Raw genomic sequence first — 24,611 nt, forward strand, 5'->3', positions numbered from 1 at the left:
ATTAAGTTAAGGATTTTTCAAATGTTCATTTTTTTTCCCTGTGCTTAAAACTCATTTTTAAAAAAAGTGTTTACAGCGATCGGGCTCTAAGGCTATTAGCGTGAACTCCTGCAATGTTACTTTCTTGGTTGCTTGTGGTTGGTTTTTAAATAAAGTTCGGATTTGTTCAAATGTTCCTTTTTTTCCCCCTGTGCTTAAAACTCATTAAAAAAAAGTGTTTACAGCGATCGGGTCATAAGGCTATAGTGCAAACTCTTGCAATGTTAGTTTTCTATGTTGCTCAAAGTTTTCTTGGTGGTGTTCAATTTTTTACATTTAGTTTACTATTAGATGTGCATTCTATCATATAATTAACACTAGAATTACCAGAGCCTATGAAAAAACTTGTAATTCCGTCCCACCTTAAATCGCTTTTTAAGATCGTTCACAGCTCTCCACCAGCGTCTTTTGTCATCTAAATGTGCTGATAAAAATCAGGCTGCAAGCAGCCGGCTATTCCATCCTCCCACCGACTTAGAACGAGCACAAACTTCTCCCAGCTCATGCCTTGATTGATTATCTGGGAGTGAAGTGGAGTTTTAGAGTGGAAAGAATAGATCATTATTTGGAATACACGCATTTCACGTGTGTTCCGTTTCTACAGTAATCCGTGTAAACACATTTTTAAAACAGAAACGTTTTTCATATTGTAGTAGTAAATGACAAAATGGAAGCATAAACTATATAATGTATGAAGCCTGAAGTCCAAATATCAAACACTTCCACAAAAGGTACACATATAATAGAACAAGTATGCTTTTATTCAAAAATATAACTGCAGATAAAAGCCACCTTAGCATGTCATATTGACACATATTACTACAGCTACCACGGTAGCATAATGGTATCAGCCACTGACTAGTATCCAAATGGTCATGAGTTCGATCCCACATGGTTCAGTTTTGAGAAGTAAACTGCTCTTATTCTTACTATTTTAGAATAAAAACACGCATTTGATTTCAGTGTGTAACAGCCAGTAATTTATGATACTTGTAAAGGTTAGTTTTTTTTATTCACATTTCATTCTCAGTCTCAGTCGTGTTCAGGATCCTTCCCTACCCCCATCTGAGAATGCTGTTTTCACATAAAGATGCGCTGTAGCTCTGCAGCGTACTTGTGACTGCATTCTCGTACCAATGCTTGCGAACTGAAGTGCCTGCGTGCACTTTTCGTGGCATTACACGTCTATTTTTTTGAGCATGCCCGTGTCGCTCAAACACAGGAACATATGTTGGTGTACAAGAATAAAAAACAAGCGCACTTTTATTCTAGACTATAAGTGAAGAAAAAATAAAGCAAGTTACAGTAGGCGGTTGATATGACAGCTTGCGTGGTGCAAGGCTAAGAACTGCTGATTTCCGATCCGTGCTATATAAAATCATCACATTCAAATATTAACAATTTCCACACACCCTTCCTACATTCACGACATGTGTACTTGTTGCAGTGTACACATCTCTCTGTGCTATGGTTCCTATTACACTGAATGAGCACCTGACATTGTACTTTCTTCCCTATATAAATAACATTCGAGTATAGCGTCTCCAAATAAATCACATTTGAGTTATAGCGCATCTTTATGTGAAAACAGCATTGTCAGATATGGTGGGGGGGATCGTGAACGCGACTGAGAGAATGGAACTGAAAAAAAAGACTGAAATCAAATGTATGCTTTTATTCTAAAATAGTTAAGTACATGCAATATTATTTGAAAACGAACAGAATAGATGAACATACACAGGCTTGGTCCGCAACAGAAATAAAATCCTGCAGTTCTTCCTTATATTCCCTGCTTTGTGCCCTTTTAAATGTAAGTTATCGCCAATATACTCATAACCCAGTTGTGCTTCACTCACTCAGAATATGGAACCAATGTAGAAAGCGTTTTAAGATGGAGAATCTTTTATCTATGGCACCTTTGCATGAGAACCACCTTTTTCAACCCTTGCAAACATATGCAGTTTTTAATATCTGGAAAACATTTGGGATTAAATTGCTTAAAGATCTTTATATAGACAACATCTTTGTGTCCTATGAACAATTACATTCCAAATTTAACTTTCCAGCAACACATCTCTTTCCCTATCTTCAAATTAGAAACTTTGTTCAACAGAACCTTTCTGATTTTTCTTTTCTCTCACCCTCCTCTATGCTGGAAAAAATATTGCTCAGGTTCGAGTACTCAGACAGCATTTCTGCAATATATAAAATAAATTTACAGTCCCTCCCTTTCAAAGATCCAAGAGGACAATGGGAAGAAGATCTCTCACTCAACATATCAGAAAAGGAGTGGAAGGTAGCAATGCAGAGAATTCACTTGAGCCCCATATGTGCAAAGCGTACAATTATTCAACTCAATATTATATATTTCGAGCACATCTGTCTCGCTTAAAACTGTCCAAAATGTTTCCAGGGCAAGATCCAACTTTTGAATGCTGCAATCAAGTCCCAGCCTCACTGTGTCACATGTTTTGGGCCTGCACCAAATTAACATCATTCTGGAGAAAAATTTTTAAGTATCTTTCAGACAGCCTTGGTGTCACAATTCCTCCTAACCCATTAACAGCTGTGTTTGTTGTTCTTCCAGATGGGCTTAAAGTGGAGAAGGACAAATAAACTTTGCTTGCCTTCACTATAATTTTGGCACGCTGACTTATTTTTCTAAACTGGAAGAACCCTAACTTTCCTCTTTTAAGTCAGTGGGTAACTGATGTTTTATACTATTTGAAATTGGAAAAAAATCTAATTCTCAGTTAGAATCTGTGCAGAACTTTTTCAAAACCTGGCAGGATCTAATCAGTAATATTTTAGAATAAGCTCTTAAAGCACTGAGGAAGTAACTCTATTCCTATTTCTTTTTCTTCTCCATTTATCTTTATCTACCTATTAAACTCATCAATTTACGTATTTTTACAAGCGTTAAGTTTTACTCCATTGGTCATGCTGTCTTTCTCAAGGGTGGGGGTTGATTTGTTTTCAATCGTATTTGTAAAAATCAATCTATTTGCACGGAATGATTACAGTAAAATCAATAAAATTAAAAAAAAACAAACAAAGAACTCAAGGGTAAATATTATCAGGTCCTGGTGATTTTTTTGATTTCAGCCTATTTACTTTAAGCAGTACTTCTTCCTCTACAATTTCCAAATCCCTACCTCCTTAGTAGTCCCATTTACATTTGGGAGGTTATCCACTTGCTCACTTGTAAATACCTGAGAAAAATGTAAATTTAGGGCTTCCGCTATTTCATTGTCTGTATCTTTTAATTCCCCTTTACTTGAAGGGGCACTTGACCTCTTCCTTGACTGTTCTTTTACTACTGAAATAGTGAAAGAATCTCTTAGGGTCTTCTTTCGCCTTATCTGCTATGTTCCTCTTTAACTGTCTTTTATCCTCCCTAATATCCTTCTTAATGGCTGCACTCATGTTCTCATACATTTTATGATTCATCTTTTCAGTCAATAAGTCTTATATTCCTTATAAAGCAGTTTTTTCCTTTGCAACTTCTTTTTTAAATCTTTATTAATCCACTGTGGATTTTTTTTTTATTTTCTCTTAATTCCAAATTTAGGTATATATCTGTTTTGCATTACATTTAACACAATTTTAAAATGTTCCTCTGCTCCTCGACTGTCTCCACATTTAAAAGCTTATCCCAGTCTATCCTACTTAGACTTTGTCGCATCTGCTCAAAATTAGCCCTACCAAAGTTCAACTTAACAATTTTAGTCTTTGCATTTGCACTCTTACAAAATACAGAGAATTGTATTATATTATGGTCACTTGACCCTTTTGGTTTAATCACCTCTACACCCTCAATTCTATCCTGATTATTACAGAATACTAAATCCAGACAGGCTTCACCCTGTGTTGGTGCTTTAACATGCTGTGTTAAAAAACAGTCACTGAGTACTTCTAAAAGCTCCCGCTCTTGTGCTCCTCCATCGGCAAGATTATCCCAGTTAATATTTGAATAATTAAAGTCCCCCATGAATATAATATCCCCTGTAAACTTGCCTTTTTGATATTACTAAAAAGATGTGCGTTGAAATTATTGTCTGAATTGGGTGGTCTATAACACACTCCTAAAATCAGGCCTCTTTCCCTAATATTTTCCAGGCAAAGCCTCATGTCCTTACTAAGATGGGGCTCATCATCCAACTGAAGAGGACTTACATTTAAATTCTGTTTGGCATAAACACCAACCCCACCACCTTTACTGTTCTGTCTATCCTTCCTAAAAAATGTGTACCCCTCTTATGTTACACTCATCCCCATCTTTGTTATTTAGCCAGGTTTCCGTTATTGCTATAATATCATAATTATGCTCTGCTACATACAACTCCAACTCACTTACCTTATTTTTGATACTTCTAGTATTAAGGCAAGCTATTTTTAATGTGTTAATCTTTCTACGTTGAAATGTTTGCTTAGAATTTGCATTACTATGCATTTTTATTTCTACACCATTGTTTGTTCTTCCATGTATAGATCTAAATCTGGCCTGTCCTAAACTCCCTGCCCCATTCCCTAGTTTAAACAATCCTCGACTAGCCTACACATACGCCTCCCCAATACATTGGTGCCCCTCCTGTTCAGATGTAACCTGTCATGGCGGAACAGGTCCCATCTGTTCCAAAAGGAGTCCCAATGCCCCATAAACCTATTCCCTTCTACCCTGCACCAAGAGTTGAGCCACGCGTTAAGACTTCTAATCTCTTCAATCTTATCTACATTGGCGAGTAGCACATTCAGAACTTCGGAGTAGACTGCCTTGTCATTTCTGCTTCTGAGCTTGGCACCTAACTCTTTGAATTTGGATCGCAGAACTTCCAGACTACCTTTATGTATGCCATTTGTTCCAAAATGGACAATAACAACTGGATCCACCCCCACATTGGCCAAGAGCCTATCTACCCTTCCAGGGTGGTCCCCCACCTGTGCACCCGGAAGGCAACACACCGTGCGATACTCTCTCTCTCTGGCGTACACCTGCGCTTCAATCCCCCTAATGATTGAGTCCCCAACTATCACTACATCTCTCTTTTTGGGAACTGGTTTTGAGGTGGCCAGTTGGGGCTCCTCATCCCTGCCTACCACCTCAGAATTATCAGAGACCGTGTCCAGTTCTACAAGGATATGATAATGGTTTGACTCTTCTAATTCTGGGGTTGATGCCCCAGGACAGTGTGCACCCTTTACCTTACACCTTGCAACCGTGACCCACCTATTTCTACCTGTCTGGTCTGGAATCTCCTCCCGCGCCACTTTGGAGGTGCATACTATCTCTCTGAAGGACACCTGGGCCAGGTCCGCCGATTCTCTATTACAACGCAGGTCAGCCAACTCCTCCTGCAGTTCTGCAACCATGGCTTGAGGTGCTGGATCAGCTGGCATCTCCTTCAGATGCAGCCCTCATAGACACCTGGCTCTTCCAAACCATCATCTAAAAAGTCCAGCATCCAACAGGACTTGCACTGGCCTCATTATTAAAATTAGATTTAGGATTAGTAAAATTGCCTTAACTTTTTTTTTCTTAAGATTAAATGAATTAACTTAAATGGTAATACTAAGATCTGCTACAGCTATTTTAATCCATCTCCCCCGTACTGTACTGTTCTCCCTCTCAGCTACCTGCTATTTGTCTTTCTATGACGTTAACTTTATTTTTCTCTGTCTTTTCTCCTAACTTTGCGCTCCTCTTACTTATATGCTATCCACTCACACTGTTTGTACCCCCAACCCCTGTATTAATGAACCCATTTTCCTATCACTTTCTGCTTGTATCCTTGATGTGTGCTGTATTCAGTTTGGTGTAATTTATAAACTCAATAATATTTAGTTATTAAATTAATTGATAAAGTAATTTGATTTTTGACTTGCTTATAAATGTACATGTTCACATGGTGGCTGAATTTCTAACCATAAAGTGTGTGGGTGGATTTCTGTATTTATCTTGTATATTATGTCCATGTGCTTGCTGTTCTATTATCATACAAAAATATTCCTAACAAAAGTATTCTTTGTAACAGTACAATAACAAAAGGCAGTCCAGTAGTTAGAAGTAGCTTTCTTGTGAAAATATGCAGTATGTTCTTCAGCGTTGTATTTTTGAAATTGTTTTCTTCTTTACAGGTGAGAAAACATATTACTGATCTCTATGAAGATCTAAGAGATGGACATAACCTAATCTCTCTACTAGAAGTGTTGTCTGGTGTCACACTGGTAAGTGTCAAACTTGAATTAATATGCTTGCATTTGTGTAGAGAAAGTGTTAATTTAGGTTTTTATATTCGTTACTGTCTTATTTTATATACAATACATTTAATTAAGTCATACAGCTAATTGTTGTGATGTTTGCATAATAATGATTCTCTTTGTGAATTTGTTGAGTGTAAACATCAATAATGGGATTGCCGATTTGAGCTTATGAGTGTCTGTCTGTATTTTCAAAATTTTGCTTCTTTGGTTAATTTTAGTATCACTTCTACTGTTATTACAGGAAAAGACAAGGTCCATTAACTCTGAGAAAGATGTTTTTCCTTAAGTTAGATACATCCCGAGATTGATTGACGGTCCTGGACTAGGCTGCAGAGTGGGATAAAGTCCTTAGAAATAGAGCTTTAAAATTTACTCTTCTGGCAAAATCTAGTCCTCAGTACTGTTGTTTGTCGAAATTTGCCAAAACATTTTTACAGCAATTTTTTTGATTTTACTGATGACCATGTTTGTTGAATTTTTTCTTGAGAAATTCACTGTACAGCAAGCTTAAATAAACATTTTTTCCCAGTTCCCCATGATGCTTTGTGAGGCCAGTATAATATCACATAGCTGTACGGGGTACATTAGCTGAAAATAATGAGAATATTTTGAGTACTTGTAACAGATATATAACACTAGCTAGTAGTGCAGTGTCGGCCAACAAATTTGCATTCATTATTAGCCATGTGCCAGCAACTACCAGTCAAAACAAGTCTTAAGATAGCCTTCTGCTTCCTCCATGTCAGAATTAGATCCCATGAAGTAATAATAAAAGATGCATTACTTTTTATTAGGTGTTTCTTTCTTCTTGATGAAAGAAAAAAGTATGAAGTATCTACCCACATACATGGGAAACAAATGAGATTCCAGCTGCACACAGAGCTGTGACTTCCAAGAACATGAAATTTGCCTTCTCAGTTGCATCTAATGACAAGACAGAAATAAACAAAACAAATAGTGATAAGACAGATTATTTGCATTAAGATTGTTATCTAGGTTAGTTCCTAAGTATTTATATTCATTCACTATTTCTACCTCCTCCACCAAAACAATAATGGATGAACATACAAATTTCTGTCTCTTAAAATCAAATATTATCCATTCATCCATTATCCAACCCGCTATATCCTTACTACAGGGTCACGGGGGCCTTTGGACTGTGGGAGGAAACCGGAGTACCCGGAAGAAACCAATGCAGACACGGGGAGAATATGCAAACTCCACGCTGAGAGGACCCGGGAAGCGAACCCGGGTCTCCTAACTGCGAGGCAGCACTGTTACCCACTGCACCACCGTGCCGCCCCTTAAATATAATTTCTTTGTTGTTTTTTTTTTTTTTTTACATTAAGATTTAGAAAGTTTTTATTACACCACTTTACCATATAGTCCACTTGATTTAGATAGTGTCTTTCATCCTCCCTATTATTCAGCGGATTACACCATGCTGAAAAGATGCTTATATTTGATAATGGAACAGTGCTCATTGTTCTGTCTCATGTCACTTGTGTACAGAGTAAATAGTAATGATGATAAGACACACCCCTGCGAACTTCCTATGTTTGAATAAATTACTTTTGAAAAAAGCGTCCTGTACCTTCACAGTCTCTGAATGATTTAAAGTCCAAAATGTGATACTTGGGGTTACATTGATAGTACTCAGTTTCCCAATTAGTATGTGAGGCTGTATGGTATTGAATGCTGAACAAAAATCTAAACCTATTGCTCTGGCATATGGACCAGGCTGATCAAGAAAAGTATAGATATGAATAAAATAGCAAGTAGAACATCTTCAACACTAATATTTGCATAGTAAGCCAATTGGTGGTTATCTTGAAAACACACAATGTTTTTCACCAAATGTTCAAAGCATTTCATTAGAAACAGGGGTAATGATTGATTTTTTTCACATCTTAGGTAATAGACCACAGGTCACAGACCAGTTAAAAAGCAAATAAAAAAAAACAAAAAACGGAGAGAGCTGCTTAAAGTAGGACTTTTAAGAGTTGACCTCCATACGCTATCTGGCCCCACTGCCCTGTTTGGTTTAGCTGCCTTTCTCCACTTCAGTTAAACTGAAACCTATCACAGCAGAAGTCCTGGTGTTTTTATTAAGCATTTCTGTTACTTCTGCATTTTGGGTGCTGAAATCACTTGTTTCAAATCTAGATTAAAAAAAAACAAGTTAAGCTCATCTACTAAAAGTTTCTGGTCTTTGTCAACTGGAATGTTCACACTGTTTTTAAAACCCAGTCCCATGATTGTTTTTAAGCCTCTCCAAACCTGCTTTGGATTGTTACCATTAAACCACCTCAATTTTTTTTTTTCTGTACAGTAATCCCCTGCCTATCGCGGAAGTTTCGTTCCAGACCCACCCGTAATCGGTGAAAATCCGCAATATAGAAAGACCACTTTTTTTTTTATATAGTTTAAGCCTTAAAAATACCTATCCCACACGCTTTAAACACATGTAAACTTACTAAAACACACTTTGTAAACACCTGTGATATGTGGATGTTGGGCTAAGGATATGAGTAACATCTCAACACGAAATGGCAGGAGCATAGCTCGCCTCCAGGGGGCATTTGAGCGAAGTGATCGTGACCAGATCCGAGCACTTCTCCTTAGCTTGCGTTCAGCTGTCACCCCCCTCCTTCAAAACGCACAGAGGAAACAGAACAGCAATCTTGGCAGAAGCACCACAATGCCAGTAGCTGATCTGTCCACTTCTGCTTAGCATGCATTCAGACCCCCCCTTCAGAACGTGGGGAGTGTTACAAGTGCCGCGAGAAAGAGCTTTAACCACGCCCGGGGCAGGAAATAAAGGACAAATATTGTTTTTACTTTTTAAAATAAAAATGAAAATAATGCATATGTAACAATTCCCATGAAAATAACAATCTCTTTAAATTTTTTATCCAGTAAATCAAATGAGGGGGTGGGCGAGTGAAGCTCCCTAGTGATAATAATAGTATTAATAAATCCGCGATATAGTGGGGGTGCGATAGCTGAACCGTGATAGACCGGGGGATTACTGTACATCTTTTTATTTTGTTTAAGTAACCCGTTAATCCTTTGTTGTTAAATTAGTTTTTCTTCTATCATTTTTTCTTGGAAACAAACACAAAGCATGATCAATCCATAGCCATGCTTAATAGCTAGTTGGAGAGGTGTTCTGGACATTTTATTCTCCAAACATAGCTTTGCACATTGTGGCCAAAAAGTTCTATTTTGATTTCATCATTCCATAGAACTTGTTTCCACAATGCATCAGACTTGTTTAGATGCTTATTTGCAAACATCATGTACTGAATTTTGTTTTTCTTCTGCTAACTTTACCATGGAGGTCATATTTGTTCAGCAGAACAGTGCACCACTACTCCAGAGTCTGCTAAATCATCCTGAAGGTCTGATGAAGTCAAATGGGGGTGGTGTTTGCATTTCTAGCAATCCGATGAGAAATTCTTTACATTCCTGTTAACTGCCATTTCCTAATAAAATTCTGAACTGAGAAAACATCTACCTGAAAACACTTTGCTGTCATCTTGTAGACTTTTCCTGCTTTGTGAGCATCAGTTATTTTATTCCTCATAGTGCTAGGCAGATGCTTAGAGGAGCCCATGGCTGCTGATTGTTAGGACAAGGAGGATTCAGAGAATTTATTCAGCTTTGTTCTTTGCATTACCCGGTGATTCCTAACAATCGCTGTAAACAAACCTTAGCCCTAATGAGGTTATTAAGGTCTGAGACCTTCGTAAAAGTTATCTGAGACCTCTAATATCTTGGGATACCCTAACTTTTGCATGGTGTTTATTTTTGGTTTTTAAAATGGTATAAAACAAAAACAATGCACTAACCCTGCATAAAATGCGGTAATGAAATGTGTCGTCATTATGCCTTTTGGTGATTCGTCGTTCTGCAGTTCTTCACAGTAAAAGACATTTTAAGCAAGGGTGCTCAAACATTTGTATGCCACTGTATAAGAAGAAAAGCTAATTTTTCATAAGGCATGTTTTCTAGCTCCAGAACCAGAATTGTTTGAGTAATTTTACAATTTGCAGAATATTTTGAAGTTTTTGCAGTGGTTTCTGCAGGGATTTTGCTGACACTACAGTTTTTGGTAAACTGCCCAGTTAATTGTTAAAGAAACTTTAATTAAATGTTTTTCAATTCTTATGTTAACTATTTATCTAATTTAAAAAGCAGTGGCCCCAGCATTGACAATAGGGATACTGGTTTTCACCTTGGACGTGGCATTAATTTACACCCAAAATCAGGATATGCCATACAAAGGTGTCAGGAAATGAATGAGTGAAACCACTTTATCAACCAAAAAAAAACCAAAAACAATTGGTGGTGTCACATTTCACAAGTCCCTGTTGACTTCTGTCAAAAATGGGGGACCTTGTCCACAATTTGTGGACAAACTCAAAAGAGATTGCTTTATCTAAATTGGCCCTATAAGAGCTGGGCATAGGTATCTACCAACAATGAATGGCTCCTGTAAGAAAACAAAAATATAATGACCCACTATGGAAATGCGCATAAAAGGATGTACTGTAACTAGCAGAAATACAAGCCTCAAAAACACAATAAACCCAATTATGCTGGTAGTACACTGCTAGCAGCAGTGAGATGATTTTTTCTTTTCCGATGTCGAAGAATGTTTTGTGATTGGCACCTATTTATCTGTCTACTCATTACTACAAATGATAGCTCTTATGCTCTATTACAAGCATTTGTACATATTTACAGAAAAAGGTGCCAAGGAAATGACCACCAGCTATAAGGAAAAATAACTTAAAATGACCACTTCACACAGCTGTCGAGCCCAACAGGCTAATTCTGAAAACATTTCTTGTTACTTATTTTTTTTTCTTGTGGTTAAACAAGTGATATGCCATTTACGCTTTATTCCATGACTTTTGTAGTGTGTAGTTTTTACTTCCAGGGAAAGCCTGATAATTTTTATGTACTCTAGATTTATATTTATATAATTCTGAAAAATGTGTGTTTAATAAAGGATTGATTGGTGGGCAAGGGTTTTCCAAGTAGAAATGTGGGAGACATACTGTACACTGCTGGTCAAAAGAATTAGAACACCTCAGTTTTTCCAGTTTTTCTTCACATTTAATCCATTGAAATGCAATGAATGACTTTAAATGGTGAAAAGGTAAGCAGTAAACTGAGAGAGGTTTAAAATTAAAGTTCAGGTTGGCAAAAACTGAAAAAAAGAAAATTTCAGAATGTTACAAACGGGCCTTCTTCAGGGAACAACTAATAGGTTACAACTTGAAAGATGTTCTGCAACAGTTAAATTAAGCCCTGCAAGTTGAAACAAACAATTTGCACAAGTGTCCCAACTTCTGTTTATTACTTAAAACCCCTCTGTCTGTTTTATTGCAGAGTTGGAACAAGCTGTGTTACTATACCCTTTGAAGTACTGCTTTGACAGTATTACACTGGCATAGAAAAAATAAACAATGGCAAATTATAAGTGAAGGAATCAATGAGTGTACAACATTTTATGTAAATATTTGATTCATCAAAGTAAATACCCTTTTGCTTAATAATAGCCAAACTGTGTTCACCAACTTGATGACTTACAAACACACCCTGCATGATGAATCGAAGATTTCACATTTTGACTTGTCAATCAATTAGTCTTTCTTCCAGTGTACAGTAGTCCACAGCCAGTTTTTCAATGTCCTATTTTGTCTTTTAAGGAATGGCTTTCTTACTGCTACTCGCCCTATCAAACCTGCAGCACAATGTCTCCTCTTCATTGTAGAAACATAAGAAAATTTTTTTTTTTCCCGACCAATGGTAAGTTGTTCTTGAAGCTGTTGTGCTGTGTGGCGCCCATCATGCAAGCTGGTATTCTTCAGAAACTTGTCATCGGATTTGGTTGTGATTTTGTGTCTGCCTGATCTTTTTCTATCCGAGTTTCTTCCAGTTTCCAATTCCCTTTGTATTGTATAGTACATCATACTCACTAACAGTATGATTTTTTTTGCTATTTCTGTAATTGAAAGGCCTACACTTCTAAGAGAAATAATGCTCTCATTTCATTTGTTAATTGCTGTTTTATTGGCATTATGTCTGGAATTTACAACTTTCTAGGGTGTAGAGGGTATAGGAACACAGTATGTTCCAACAGTGCTTTAAGACAGATGGAGGGTTTTATGTAATCAACAGACGTTGGTTCACCTGTGTAAATTGTTCAACTTGCAAAGCCGAATGGCTACAGTCAATCTGTAGGCTGTATCCTATTACTTGTTCCCTAAAGAAGGCACATTTGTGATATTCTGAAATGTCCTTTTAGTTTTTGCTAACCTAAACTTTAAATTTAAACTTTTGCAGTTTACCTTTTACCTTTTCATTTTAGGTCATTTATTGCATTTCAACTCATTAAATCTGAAGAAAAATTGGAAAAACCAAGTTGTTCTAAAACTTTTATCCGGTAATGTAAAGGAGTAAAGTAATGTGAAGGAGTTCCTTTGTACAAAAGGAAAGGTAAGCCACCAAAAGTCATTACTAAAGAAGCTGGCTGTTCACAGAGTGCCTTATCCAAGCATATTAAAGGGAAGTGAAGTGGAAGGAAAAAATGTGGTTAAAAAAAGGTGCACAAGCAACGGGTAAGCACAGCCCATTCGAGAATTTTGGGGAGATTCACAAGGAGTAGACTGTGACTGGAGTCAGTGCTTCAAGAGCTACCACACACAGACATATCCAGGACATGGGCTACAACTGTCGCATTCTTTGTGTCAAGCCACTCTTGTTCAAGAGAGAACGTTTGAAGCGTCTTACATGGGCTAAGGAGAAAACGCACTGGACTTGTCCGCAAGTCCACAATCTAGGTGTTATCTTTGACAGTAACCTCTCTTTTGAGAAACAAGTAAATTCTGTAGTCAAGAGTTGCTTTTTCCAGTTTCATCTATTAGGTAAGATCAAGCCTTTTTTAATCTTCTAGGTATCTTGAGAAAGCTACTCATGCTTTTATTTTTTCTCGACTCGATTACTGCAACTCGCTGTATTCTGGGATTAACAAATTACAACTTTTATTAACAAAATACAGTTGGTCCAGAATGCTGCCGCTCGCTTTCTGGTTGGGGCAAGAAAGTATGACTCTGTTTCTCCTATTTTAGCTTCTTTACACTGGCTGATTGTCAGTTTTCGAATTGATTTTAAAATCTTGTTGCTTGTTTTTAAATCTTTACATGGGCTTGCTACTGCCTATTTATCTGAATTGTGTGCTTTACACCAGCCATCCAGAGTGCTTCGATCTTCTGCTCAGTTGTTTCTTGTTGTCCCTCGTACCAAGTGTAAAACCAAGGGGGACAGGGCTTTTGCAGCTGCTGCACCTCGTATGTGGAACTCTTTACCTCATCATATAAAGGAGTCACCTACAATTGAACTGTTCAAAACAAGATTAAGGACTCATTTCTTTTCACTTTCATTCCATGGCCTTCAGTAATACTGATGGTTTCCTCATTGTGATTATATAACATTACTTCTATTTATTATTTATTTTATTTATGATTTTTTATTGTATTTCTACTTATGTTATTTGTTTCCTTTTATTCTATTATTGTAAAGCACTTTGGCCACAGCATTCCTATGTTGTTTTAAATGTGCTATATAAATAAATTGACATTGACTGTAGCTCAGTGGTCCAAAGTCTTCTTTTCAGCTGAAAGTTAATTTTGCTTTTCATTTGGAAATCAAGGTCCCAGAGTCTGGAGTCGCAGAATCCAAGTTGCTTGAGGTCCAGTGTGACGTTTCCATAGTCAGTGATGATTTGGGGAGCCATGTCATCTACTGGTGTTAGTGCACTGTGTTTAATCAAGTCCAAAGTCAGCATAGCCTTCTACCAGGAAATTTTAGAATACTTCATGCTTCCCTCTGCTGACAAGCTTTACGGAGATGCTGATTTCATTTCCCAGCAGGACTTGACACCTGCCCACACTGCCTTAACAACCAATACCTGGTTTAATGACCATGGTATCACTGTGCTTGATTGGCCAGCAAACTAACCTGACCTAAACCGCATAGAGCATCTATGGTGTATTGTCAAGAGGACGATGAGAGACACCAGACCCAACAATGCAGACGAGCGGAAGGCTGCTATCAAAGCATTCTGAGCTTCCATAACACCTCCGTATTGCCACAGGCTGATCGCCTCCCTGACAGGCTGCATTGATGCAGTAATTCATGCAAAAGGAGCCCCAGCCAAGTATTGACTGCGTACATGGACATACTTTTCAGTAGGCCAACATTTCTGTATTAAAAATCTTTTTTTTTTTTTTAAATTGGTCTTATGTAATATTCTAATTTTCTGAAATACTGAATTTTGAGTTTTCATTACCTGTAGGCCATAATCAGCAAAATGAAAAGAAATAAACGCTTGAAGTATATCACTCTGTGTGTAATGAATCTATATAATATATGAGTTTCATATTTTAAATTGAATTACTGGAATAAATTAACTTTTCAATGATATTTTAATTTATTGAGATGCACCTGTATGCACTATACCAATTCATTTTCTTGTGTAATTTCTGCTAGTTTTATTGTTACTCCTAATATTTGCCATAAACACTCTGGTTGCATTGTATAAAATATTTTTTTAAATCTACTCAATATCTATATTTACATCTGTAGACCGTCTTAAGAGAGTTCTTTGAAGTATTGTCCTATTCGAAAAACGGTGATTGATTAATACAATTTTTTGTTAACTTTCACTACATGAATCATGATTGTCAATCTGTAAGTTAACAAGCAGATCATTCCAAGAACATTCATGTTTAAAGCAGCAATTTTCCTATGGTGCCATGAATCTGCATTTCCTTTTAATGTAAATTCTCCACCATAATGTAGTCTGCTCTTTGAATGCACTTGTTTCCCATTTGTAACAAAATTAGGTCGACTTATTAGTGTTAGCCCCACACATTGACAGTCAAAGTCCAGTTGGAGACCATTGGGGTTTGGGGGAGGTGGTTTCCCCTCACTCTCCAGAGTGTACAGTTGGTACTAATTGACATAGAGGAGGAGTAGCCAAATGATTGTTAGTTTTAGCTTTATGGTTTAGCTGGATTATATTTATACCTGGCATTAAAATGTGTCTTCAGTGCCCACAGCATGCCCAGATTAGATCATACAGATGCTTGTGTTCATATAGCAAGCCTAGGTTTATTGGTTGTTTATGTTTATTTTTACAGCACAACACATCACAGCTATTAATTTATATATAGAATGGAAACTGGCTGCTTGTTATGACCCGAAAAATTAAAGTAAAAAAGTTACATGCCAAGAGGGAGTCCACGAAAACACTGCTCTCCATTTAGTTCAAAAGCTGAAATTTGACAGGATTAAATATTAGGTATCTGCCAAAAAATGACATTTTAATATAGCCATATTTCTAGGGGCAGGTGTCAAAACTGCCCCTACAATAACAACAACATTTATTTATATAGCACATTTTCATATAAACAATGTATCTCAAAAGTGCTTTACCATGAAGAAGAAAGAGAAAAAAGGTAAAATAAATAATTAAAATTAGGGAACACTAATTAACATAGATTAAAAGTAAGGTCCGATGGCCAGAGAGGACAGAAAAAAAAAAAACTCCAGATGGCTGGAGAAAAAATAAAATCTGCAGGGGTTCCAAGCCACGAGACTGCCCAGCCCCCTCTAGGCATTCTATCTAACATAAATGGCTTCAATCAGTCCTCATTGTATTCTGGGTTCTCATGGAAAAATTTGATGATGATGGTCATGTGGACTTCTGGCCTTCAATCCATCAATGTAAGGACATCACTGTGCTTTGATTAGGTGGTGGTGGTGGCTCAGATCGCCACCACAGAAAACCGGAAAAAGCACAGAATAGAAAGTAGGGGTTAGTATGGATTTTGAAGCCACCATGAATAATAATGATAGTTAATTGAATATACAGTATAGAGTATCAGGATTTAACTAAGATGAAGCTATGAGAAAGCCACGTTAAAGTAATGTGTTTTCAGCAGTGTTTTAAAGTGCTCCACTGTATTAGCCTGGTGAATTCCTATTGGCAAGCTGTTCCAGATTTTAGGTGCATAACAGCAGAAGGCCGCTTCAACATTTCTTTTAAGTTTAGCTCTCGGAATTCTAAGTAGACACTCATTTGAAGATCTAAGGTTACGATTTGGAGTGTAAGGTGTAAGATATTCCGAAATATAAGATGGAGCGAGATTATTTAAGGCTTTGTAAACCATAAGCAATATTTTAAAGTCAAGTCTGAATGTCAACGGTAACCAGTGTAGTGACATCAAAACTGGGGTGATATGCTTGGATTTTCGTTTCCGAGTTAAGATTCTACCAGCTGCATTCTGCACTATTTGCAATCGATTGATGTCTTTTTTGGGTAGTCCTGAGAGGAGTGCATTACAGTAATCTAGCTGACTGAAAACAAAAGCATGAACTAATTTTGCTATGTTACAAGAGGTCTGACTTTTGCTATATTTCTTAAGTGAAAAAATGCTGTCCTAGTAATCTGATTAATATGTGATTTAAAATTCAGGTCAGAGCCAATAGTTACCCCTAAATCTTTACCTTGGTCTTGACTTTTAATCCTAATGCATCGTTTATTTCTGATAACCTCATTATATCTATTATTGCCAGTCACTAAAATTTCAGTTTTCTCTTTATTTAGTTTGAGAAAATTACTACTCATCCATTCGGAAACACAAGTGAGACATTGTGTCTGCAAATCAAGAGTGTTGGGGTAGCCCGGTGCTATTGATAAATACAGAAAGAATATAGAATATAGAAAAATGAAATATCCCAAAATTTACAAAAAAAAAAAAAAAGAAACAATTCCTTTGACTGGTTTGATTGACATTTGGTGACTTAAAGAAAATTAGCTGATCATTGTTGGTTTTATTGTCTTTATTAAGTAGGCTATACTCATGCATTGCATCCCTTTTTTGGCTCAGCCTTGAGATGATGCCAGGATCGACACAGTGCCATCCGATTGTGTTTGCCTTTCCAGTTTATGCAAGTGAAGGTCATCAGCAGAAGGGATAGGAAGGAGACACAGAGCATCACTGACCAATAGAGTAGATGGATGAGTGACGAAGAAGACAGACGTTACATGAAATTTGGTGTGGAGAGTGAACAGAAGGGCAGTTAAGCAAAGGCTTTCAGGGTAAAGCCATATTAATAAAATTTAAACAAAACAAATTTGCAGAAAAGAAAATTCAAGCTTAAACCTATCACTTTTGAAAAACATGAAAAGAAATTCTTGAGTGAACAACATAAACAAATAAAAATCATAAACTAATAATAAAGATAATATCATAGTAAATAATGATAATATTGTAGTACTGCATCCTCTAGCATCCCAGGTGAATATTCAATTGGCAGTAAACAGAAAAAATTCCTGAGTGAGCCAAGTATAAAACTACATTTGAAGACTAGTTTAATTCAGTTGGAATGCTACTGTTGTGTGACACATAAAATAGTGCACATTGCGAGATTAGAGATGCAGCTTGCTTTTTATTTGAATTTCCATCATTTTTCCATTTTGTAAGTTTGCTTATTTCAGTTCTTTTTGGTTGAAGTTTTTAATTTCCAACATTCTCTGAACTAAACTATGTCCATGTGATAGGCCTGTTTCAATTTGTATTTTGCTTTTCATCTAAGCCCTTAAACTTTTGTAATGGTACAAGATTACAAATCAAAGTGTTATATTCTAATTGTTTGAAGCTAACATTTGCACAAGATTTGTAGGAGAAATTATATACACACAATTCACATTATTCCTATTAACTACCTGCTTCAATTCAAGCCAATACAGTTTTCTGTAATATTGATTTTTGCAACGAACATCAACAGAACCCAAAGGCCAGTGTCAAGATTTCAATTGATCTGGCGCAGGAATGATTCACTAATGGACAATTGTATAAAGTGTGTTATATGAAGCAACAATAATGAGCTGAAAAGTATTTATTTAGTTATATAATACTTTTTATACATTTGATTAACCAATGCCATTGTAAATGAAGCCCATTGTTTTAGAAAATTTGCTGGCCAAAGCCAGGTAACTTAGCTAGTGTTATATTTGAAATCTAATTTGTGGGCAGTTGGAGTTTTTTTTTTAATTATTAATTAATTACATTATATTATTATTTATTTGTTTATTTATTTTTAGCCTCGAGAAAAAGGCAGAATGCGCTTCCACCGTTTGCAGAATATACAGATTGCCCTGGACTTCCTCAGACAGAGACAGGTAAATGTGTAAAATTCTTTTGTGGTTGTATGAGGGGTGATCAAAACATTTTAAGCCTAAACTGTAAAGGAGAAGTATTCTACATGTCTGATTCTTTAAGTACCCTAAGATTAGCTCTTGTTTACCAATACAGGTAGACCTTTACTAATGCAGCCCCATTGGGACCTGAAGAGTGCCAGATCAGGAAAAGGTTGCCTCTAAACAGTAGCTAAACAGTAGCTAAACACTTCATCATAGTTTTAAAATATAATTTAAATCAGTAGAAGTTGCACAATAAAGGAAACACAAACATTAAGTGAAAAAGCAAGTGGAAATTGAATGAAGTAATGTACTTGTATTGGTAAGGTACCAAAAAAACAAAATTCTAAACGATATAGTACGAGAATTTTGGTGTTTTTGGTACCAGATGCAAACATTCACACTATATTACTTAGACATGTGTAGGGCTTGATACCCCCATCCCTGCTCCCCATTGCTTTGAAGTGATCCCTGACTTCATGGGGGTCCCCCTACTGTCCTTACTGTTTCAGTGTGGTGCAAGGTATGGAGAACTGGGAAGGTAGCTATGAAGACTGATGCAGAGTGATTTGCAGTGCGATTGGAGCTTTACTGGGAGTGGACTCCACTCCCCTTATTGCTTTGACATGTTGCGACTTCATGGGAGGACCCCTCCCTCATGATGCTTCAAAGTGATTGTGAATTAACAGGGATTTATTGCTTCAATGTGCTTCATTATGCAGCGCACCGGGGAAGCAGCTATGAAGAGAGATGCAGTGTGAAATGCACCACAATTTGGGGTTCACAGGGGAGTCCTCCTAACTCTGCAACCCTGATCCCTTTAATGCTTATTGCTTCAACACACAGAGTACATGACTTCATGGGAGACTGAATTGCTTTGGAACTGACTTGGTACCAGTGCTGAGGTGCTAAAGCTGGTACAAAATATTGATACAAAACCCAAAAGTTCAGTAGCAATCTAACACTAATGTAGAATTAGTGAAGGAAAAGGATTACAGGGAAACGGATTAGTGCAGTTCTACCTGTATGTCATAATTTTTAAATGATAGCATTCGAGGTATGGGGTATGATGTGTGTATATATATCTTCTATACTAATCAAAGGCAAAGCCCTCACTGACTGACTCACTGACTCATTACTAATTCTCCAACTTCCCGTGTAGGTAGAAGGCTGAAATTTGGCAGGCTTATTCCTTACAGCTTACTTACAAAAGTTAAGCAGTTTCATTTCGAAATTCTACACGTAACGGTCATAACGGTCGCACAACGTCCGCCATGTTGAACTTTCTTATTCATGGCCCCATCTTCACGAAATTTGGTAGGTGGCTTCCCTGCGCTAACCGAAACCAATGTATGTACTTTTTTCAGTGGTATGACGCCACTGTCAGCTGCGATATTGAATTTTCCAACGTCACTAATTCTCCAACTTCCCATGTAGGTAGAAGGCTGAAATTTGGTACTTATTTCGGTGGTATGATGCCACTGTCGGCCGACATATTGAACTTTTCAACAGTCTTTGTTACTTATGGGCCCATCTTCAAGAAATTTGGTACGCGGGTTCCCAACGCTAATTGAATCCTACTTACTTACATATATACGTCCATAGCCTCCCACGTTGTTGGCTGCCTTCCTGTATAAGGCCATCCGTCGAGCCAGTCTCTACATTCCCTTCCTTGCTTCGCCACGGGATTCACGTCTCCCTGCTGATAACTACAGCCTTTTTCTTTAATCCACAGGTTCTCCGCTGTTTTATTGTTCATTTATTACGATTATAGTTATTGTGTAGGTATTTTAGACTTACTGTACATTGTTCAGATACCCGTTTCCTTTATCATTCCAACCGTACCCGCATTAACATGTCTATCGAGGTGATCACCATCGATCAAAGAACTGTCACTTACCGAGCGGTTTCCATGCCCGGAGATGGCACCTTCCTTTTCCATTCTCTTTATTACATATTGCACGGCCATATCAGGCTCACTCTTGATATCCGGAGGAACATTGTGTCTTATGTATTGAATGACTGGGACAGGTTCAAGGTGTGGACTGATGGTACAGGAGATAATTATACTACACAGGAGCACTATAAGAATGAAATGCTTAAGCCCTTCACCTATGCATCTGCATGTGAGTTGATGGCTGCCGCTGAATTGTTCGGTTATCGCTTTCAAGTGTGTTGAAATGGCCAAATATTTTACACCTTTGGACAACCGCCAATCCCTCTTAAACATTTTAGATTCACAGGTGACGATTTCAGTAGTGGACACTTTGATGTTTATGAATGTTTAAACTGTCAAAAGCTGGATGTGAAGTTATCGATGAAACTGGTTGTATACTTACAACGCTTGACAGATGCTGAATGTCACTTCAACACAAGTCCTACAAATACTGTCGTAATTGAAACAAACCATGAAACTCAAACCGATTATTACAGCAGCAATCAAAGCTGTGAGATTTGAGACAAGATTGCTTTTCACATGGCCAACTGTACATTGCATGCTTAAGAGTAAGCTCAGCACACAGCTTGGTCATATTACAACTGGAGGGCCGAACTCAAAATGTGGTATACAAAGAGATCCTTAACAAATAATTATTCGTATATTTTCCCTCAGTTTAAAAAGGTTTAATTTTCTTCTTAATAAAACTTTTAGGGCAGTACTTCACCGCTGCTTGGGTATTTTTCTAGTATATATACAGTGGGATGCAAAAGTTTGGGCAACCTTGTTAATAGTCATTATTTTTCTGTATAAATCGTTGGTTGTTACGATAAAAAATGTCAGTTAAATATATCATATAGGAGACACACACAGTGTTTATTGGATTTACAGAAAGTGTGCAATAATTGTTCAAACAAAATCAGGCAGGTGCATAAATTTGGGCACCACAAAAAAGAAATGAAATCAATATTTAGTAGATCCGCCTTTTGCAGAAATTACAGCCTCTAAACGCTTCCTGTAGGTTCCAATGAGAGTCTGGATTGTGGTTGAAGGTATTTTGGACCATTCCTCTTTACAAAACATCTCTAGTTCATTCAGGTTTGATGGCTTCCGAGCATGGATAGCTCTCTTTAACTCACACCACAGATTTTCAATTATATTAAGGTCTGGGGACTGAGATGGCCATTCCAGAACGTTGTACTTGTTCCTCTGCATGAATGCCTTAGTGGATTTTGAGCAGTGTTTGGTCGTTGTCTTGTTGAAAGATCCAGCCCCGGTGCAGCTTCAGCTTTGTCACTGATTCCTGGACATTGGTCTCCAGAATCTGCTGATACTGAGTGGAATCCATGCGTCCCTCAACTTTGACAAGATTCCCAGTCCCTGCACTGGCCACACAGCCCCACAGCATGATGGAACCACCACCATATTTTACTGTAGGTAGCAGGTGTTTTTCTTGGAATGCTGTGTTCTTTTTCCTCCATGCATAACAGGGCGCCTTGTTATGCCCAAATAACTCAATTTTAGTTTCATCAGTCCATAGCACCTTATTCCAAAATGAAGCTGGCTTGTCCAAATGTGCTTGAGCATACCTCAAGCGGCTCTGTTTGTGCTGTGGGCGGAGAAAAGGCTTCCTCTGCATCACTCTCGCATACAGCATCTTCTTGTGTAAAGTGCGCCGAATGGTTGAACGATGCACAGTGACTCCATCAGCTGCAAGATGATGTTGTAGGTCTTTGGTGTTGGTCTGTGGGTTGACTCTGACTGTTCTCACCATTCGTCGCTTCTGTCTATCCAAAATCTTTCTTGGTCTGCCACTTCGAGCCTTAACTTGAACTGAGCCTGTGGTCTTCCATTTTCTCAATATGTTCCTAACTGTGGAAACAGACAGCTTAAATCTCTGGGACAGCTTTCTGTATCCTTCCCCTAAACCATGATGGTGAACAATCTTTGTCTTCAGGTCATTTGAGAGTTGTTTTGTGACCCCCATGTTGCTACTCTTCAGAGAAAATTAAAGGAGGAGGGAAACTTACAATTGACCCCTTAAATACTCTTTCTCATTATAGGATTCACCTGTGTATGTAGGTCAGGGGTCACTGAGCTTACCAAGCCAATTTGAGTTCCAGTAATTAGTTCTAAAAGTTTTGGAATCAATAAAATGACAACAGTGCCCAAATTTATGCACCTGCCTGATTTTGTTTGAACAATTATTGCACACTTTCTGTAAATCCAATAATCTTCATTTCACTTCTCAAATATTACTGTGTGTGTCTCCTATATGATATATTTAACTGACATTTTTTATCGTAACAACTAACGATTTATACAGGAAAATAATGACTATTAACAAGGTTGCCCAAACTTTTACATCCCACTGTATATATGTGTATGTATGTATATGTATTTATATACAATGGTACCTTGAGATACGAGTGCCCCAATGTACAAGTTTTTTGAGTTTTTCCTTGAGTTATGAGCCAAAATTCGAAATACAAGCCATCAAAGTGTTTGTCGCCGCACATTCCGAGGAATTGACGATGGAGGAGTTGACTGAGCTACAGACGCAGCAACATACGGAGGTTCTGCAGGAGATCGTTATCACGGAGGAGGTTATCTCTTAAAGTGAGATAAAGGAAGTGTTGGCAATATGGGAAAAAGTTTTGAAAAGAAACACCCTGAAAAAGTTACAACTGATCGTGCAGCAGCGCTCTTTAATGACACTTGCCTAACGCTTGACTTTATTGAAAAGAAACACCCTGAAAAAGTTATAACTGATCGTTTATCGGTGCTATTTAATGACACTTGCCTAACATTTAACTTCATTGAAAAGAAACCCTGAAAAAAATGCAACTGATCATGCAGCAGCGCTATTTAATGATGCTTGCCTAACTCATTACAGAAACATTCTAAAGGGGAGGACTAAACAAAGCTCCTTGGATAGGTTTCTATTGAAACGCCCTGTGAATGAAAGTGATGAAAGCGTGGCAAAAAAAGAAAAAACTAGCAAAGAAGAAAATTAAGTTAAGCAGAAGTGAAGTGAAAGACAAAAACATTACAATACGCCGATCGGCTTCGCCAAAATCTGTTTATTTCTTTAGATTCTCTTTTATGTATTAGGTTTTACTTTGTTTGTATGCAATATTTGCTCATTATAAATACATTTTTCTTATGTTGAAAACATTTAACAAAAAATTGGGGTAGTTTTTTGGGGGCTGGCACAAATTAATCTCATTTCAATTAATTTCAATGGGGAAATTGATTTGAGATACGAACATTTTTACTTAGGAGCTCAATCATGGAACAAATTAAACTCGTATCTCAAGGTATCACTGTATGTATGTGTGTGTGTATGTATGTGTGTTGTCTCCGGCTGGTATGGACCGGAGGAGGGCTTACGCATCCTCCAGGCTACGTGGGGGCAACCGCCTTGGTGCCTATGGGGGGCCACAGGTACAGAGCTTTGAAGCCAATGCCTTGGGAGCCCTGGACCAGCACTTCAACCACACCCGGAAGTGCTGGGGGAAGAGGAGCAGGGACACCCAGAGTGCTTCCAGGTGCGCAGCCGGAACTTCCGCCACACTGGGCAATTGTCGGGAGACACTTGGAGCACATATTGGTGATTATAAAAGGGACCGCCTCCTTCCATAAGATGACTGGAGTCGGGAGAGGTGAAGACGAAGTCTTGGAGGAGACATGGAGGCAGCCTGAAGAAAGAAGGCATTTCAGTTGGCCTGGACTTTGGGATTGTGTGGCACTTTGAACATTGTTAAGGGTGTACAGTGATCCCTCGCTATATGACGCTTCGACTTTCGCGGCTTCACTCTATCGCGATTTTTTTCTCATACACGCTTATGTCACTACGCATGCGCTTTCTGAGAACTTTTATCTAAGCCCTACGATGGCTCCTAAACATGCTGCTTTTTCTAAGCCTTCTGACAATAAAGCTAAGCGCCGGAGGAAGATGCTTACTATCCAGGAGAAGGTGAAACTCTTGGCTATGATTAAAGATGGCAATGCCCTACAAAAGCCTCCTCACGCATATGAAAAGACAGCGCCAGCAACTGCCTATCAAGATGTTCTTCAGCCGTGCACCCA

The 24,611-nt window shown here is 37.8% G+C and overlaps 1 protein-coding gene across 4 annotated transcripts in view; it reads left to right on the forward strand.

The window, feature by feature from the left end:
• Positions 1–24,611, forward strand: part of macf1a (microtubule actin crosslinking factor 1a) — an 826,555-nt gene that overhangs the window by 108,395 nt on the left and 693,549 nt on the right. For all 4 annotated transcript variants that reach the window (XM_039739817.1, XM_039739818.1, XM_039739819.1 and 1 more), the window contains exons 3-4: positions 6,175–6,264; positions 18,488–18,565. In XM_039739817.1, coding sequence (XP_039595751.1) covers positions 6,175–6,264; positions 18,488–18,565 — 168 coding nt within the window. The remainder of the gene's footprint in view (positions 1–6,174; positions 6,265–18,487; positions 18,566–24,611) is intronic.

The sequence above is a fragment of the Polypterus senegalus genome, chromosome 17 (genome assembly GCF_016835505.1).
Source record: "Polypterus senegalus isolate Bchr_013 chromosome 17, ASM1683550v1, whole genome shotgun sequence".
In the NCBI taxonomy this organism is placed as follows: Eukaryota; Metazoa; Chordata; class Cladistia; order Polypteriformes; family Polypteridae; genus Polypterus; species Polypterus senegalus.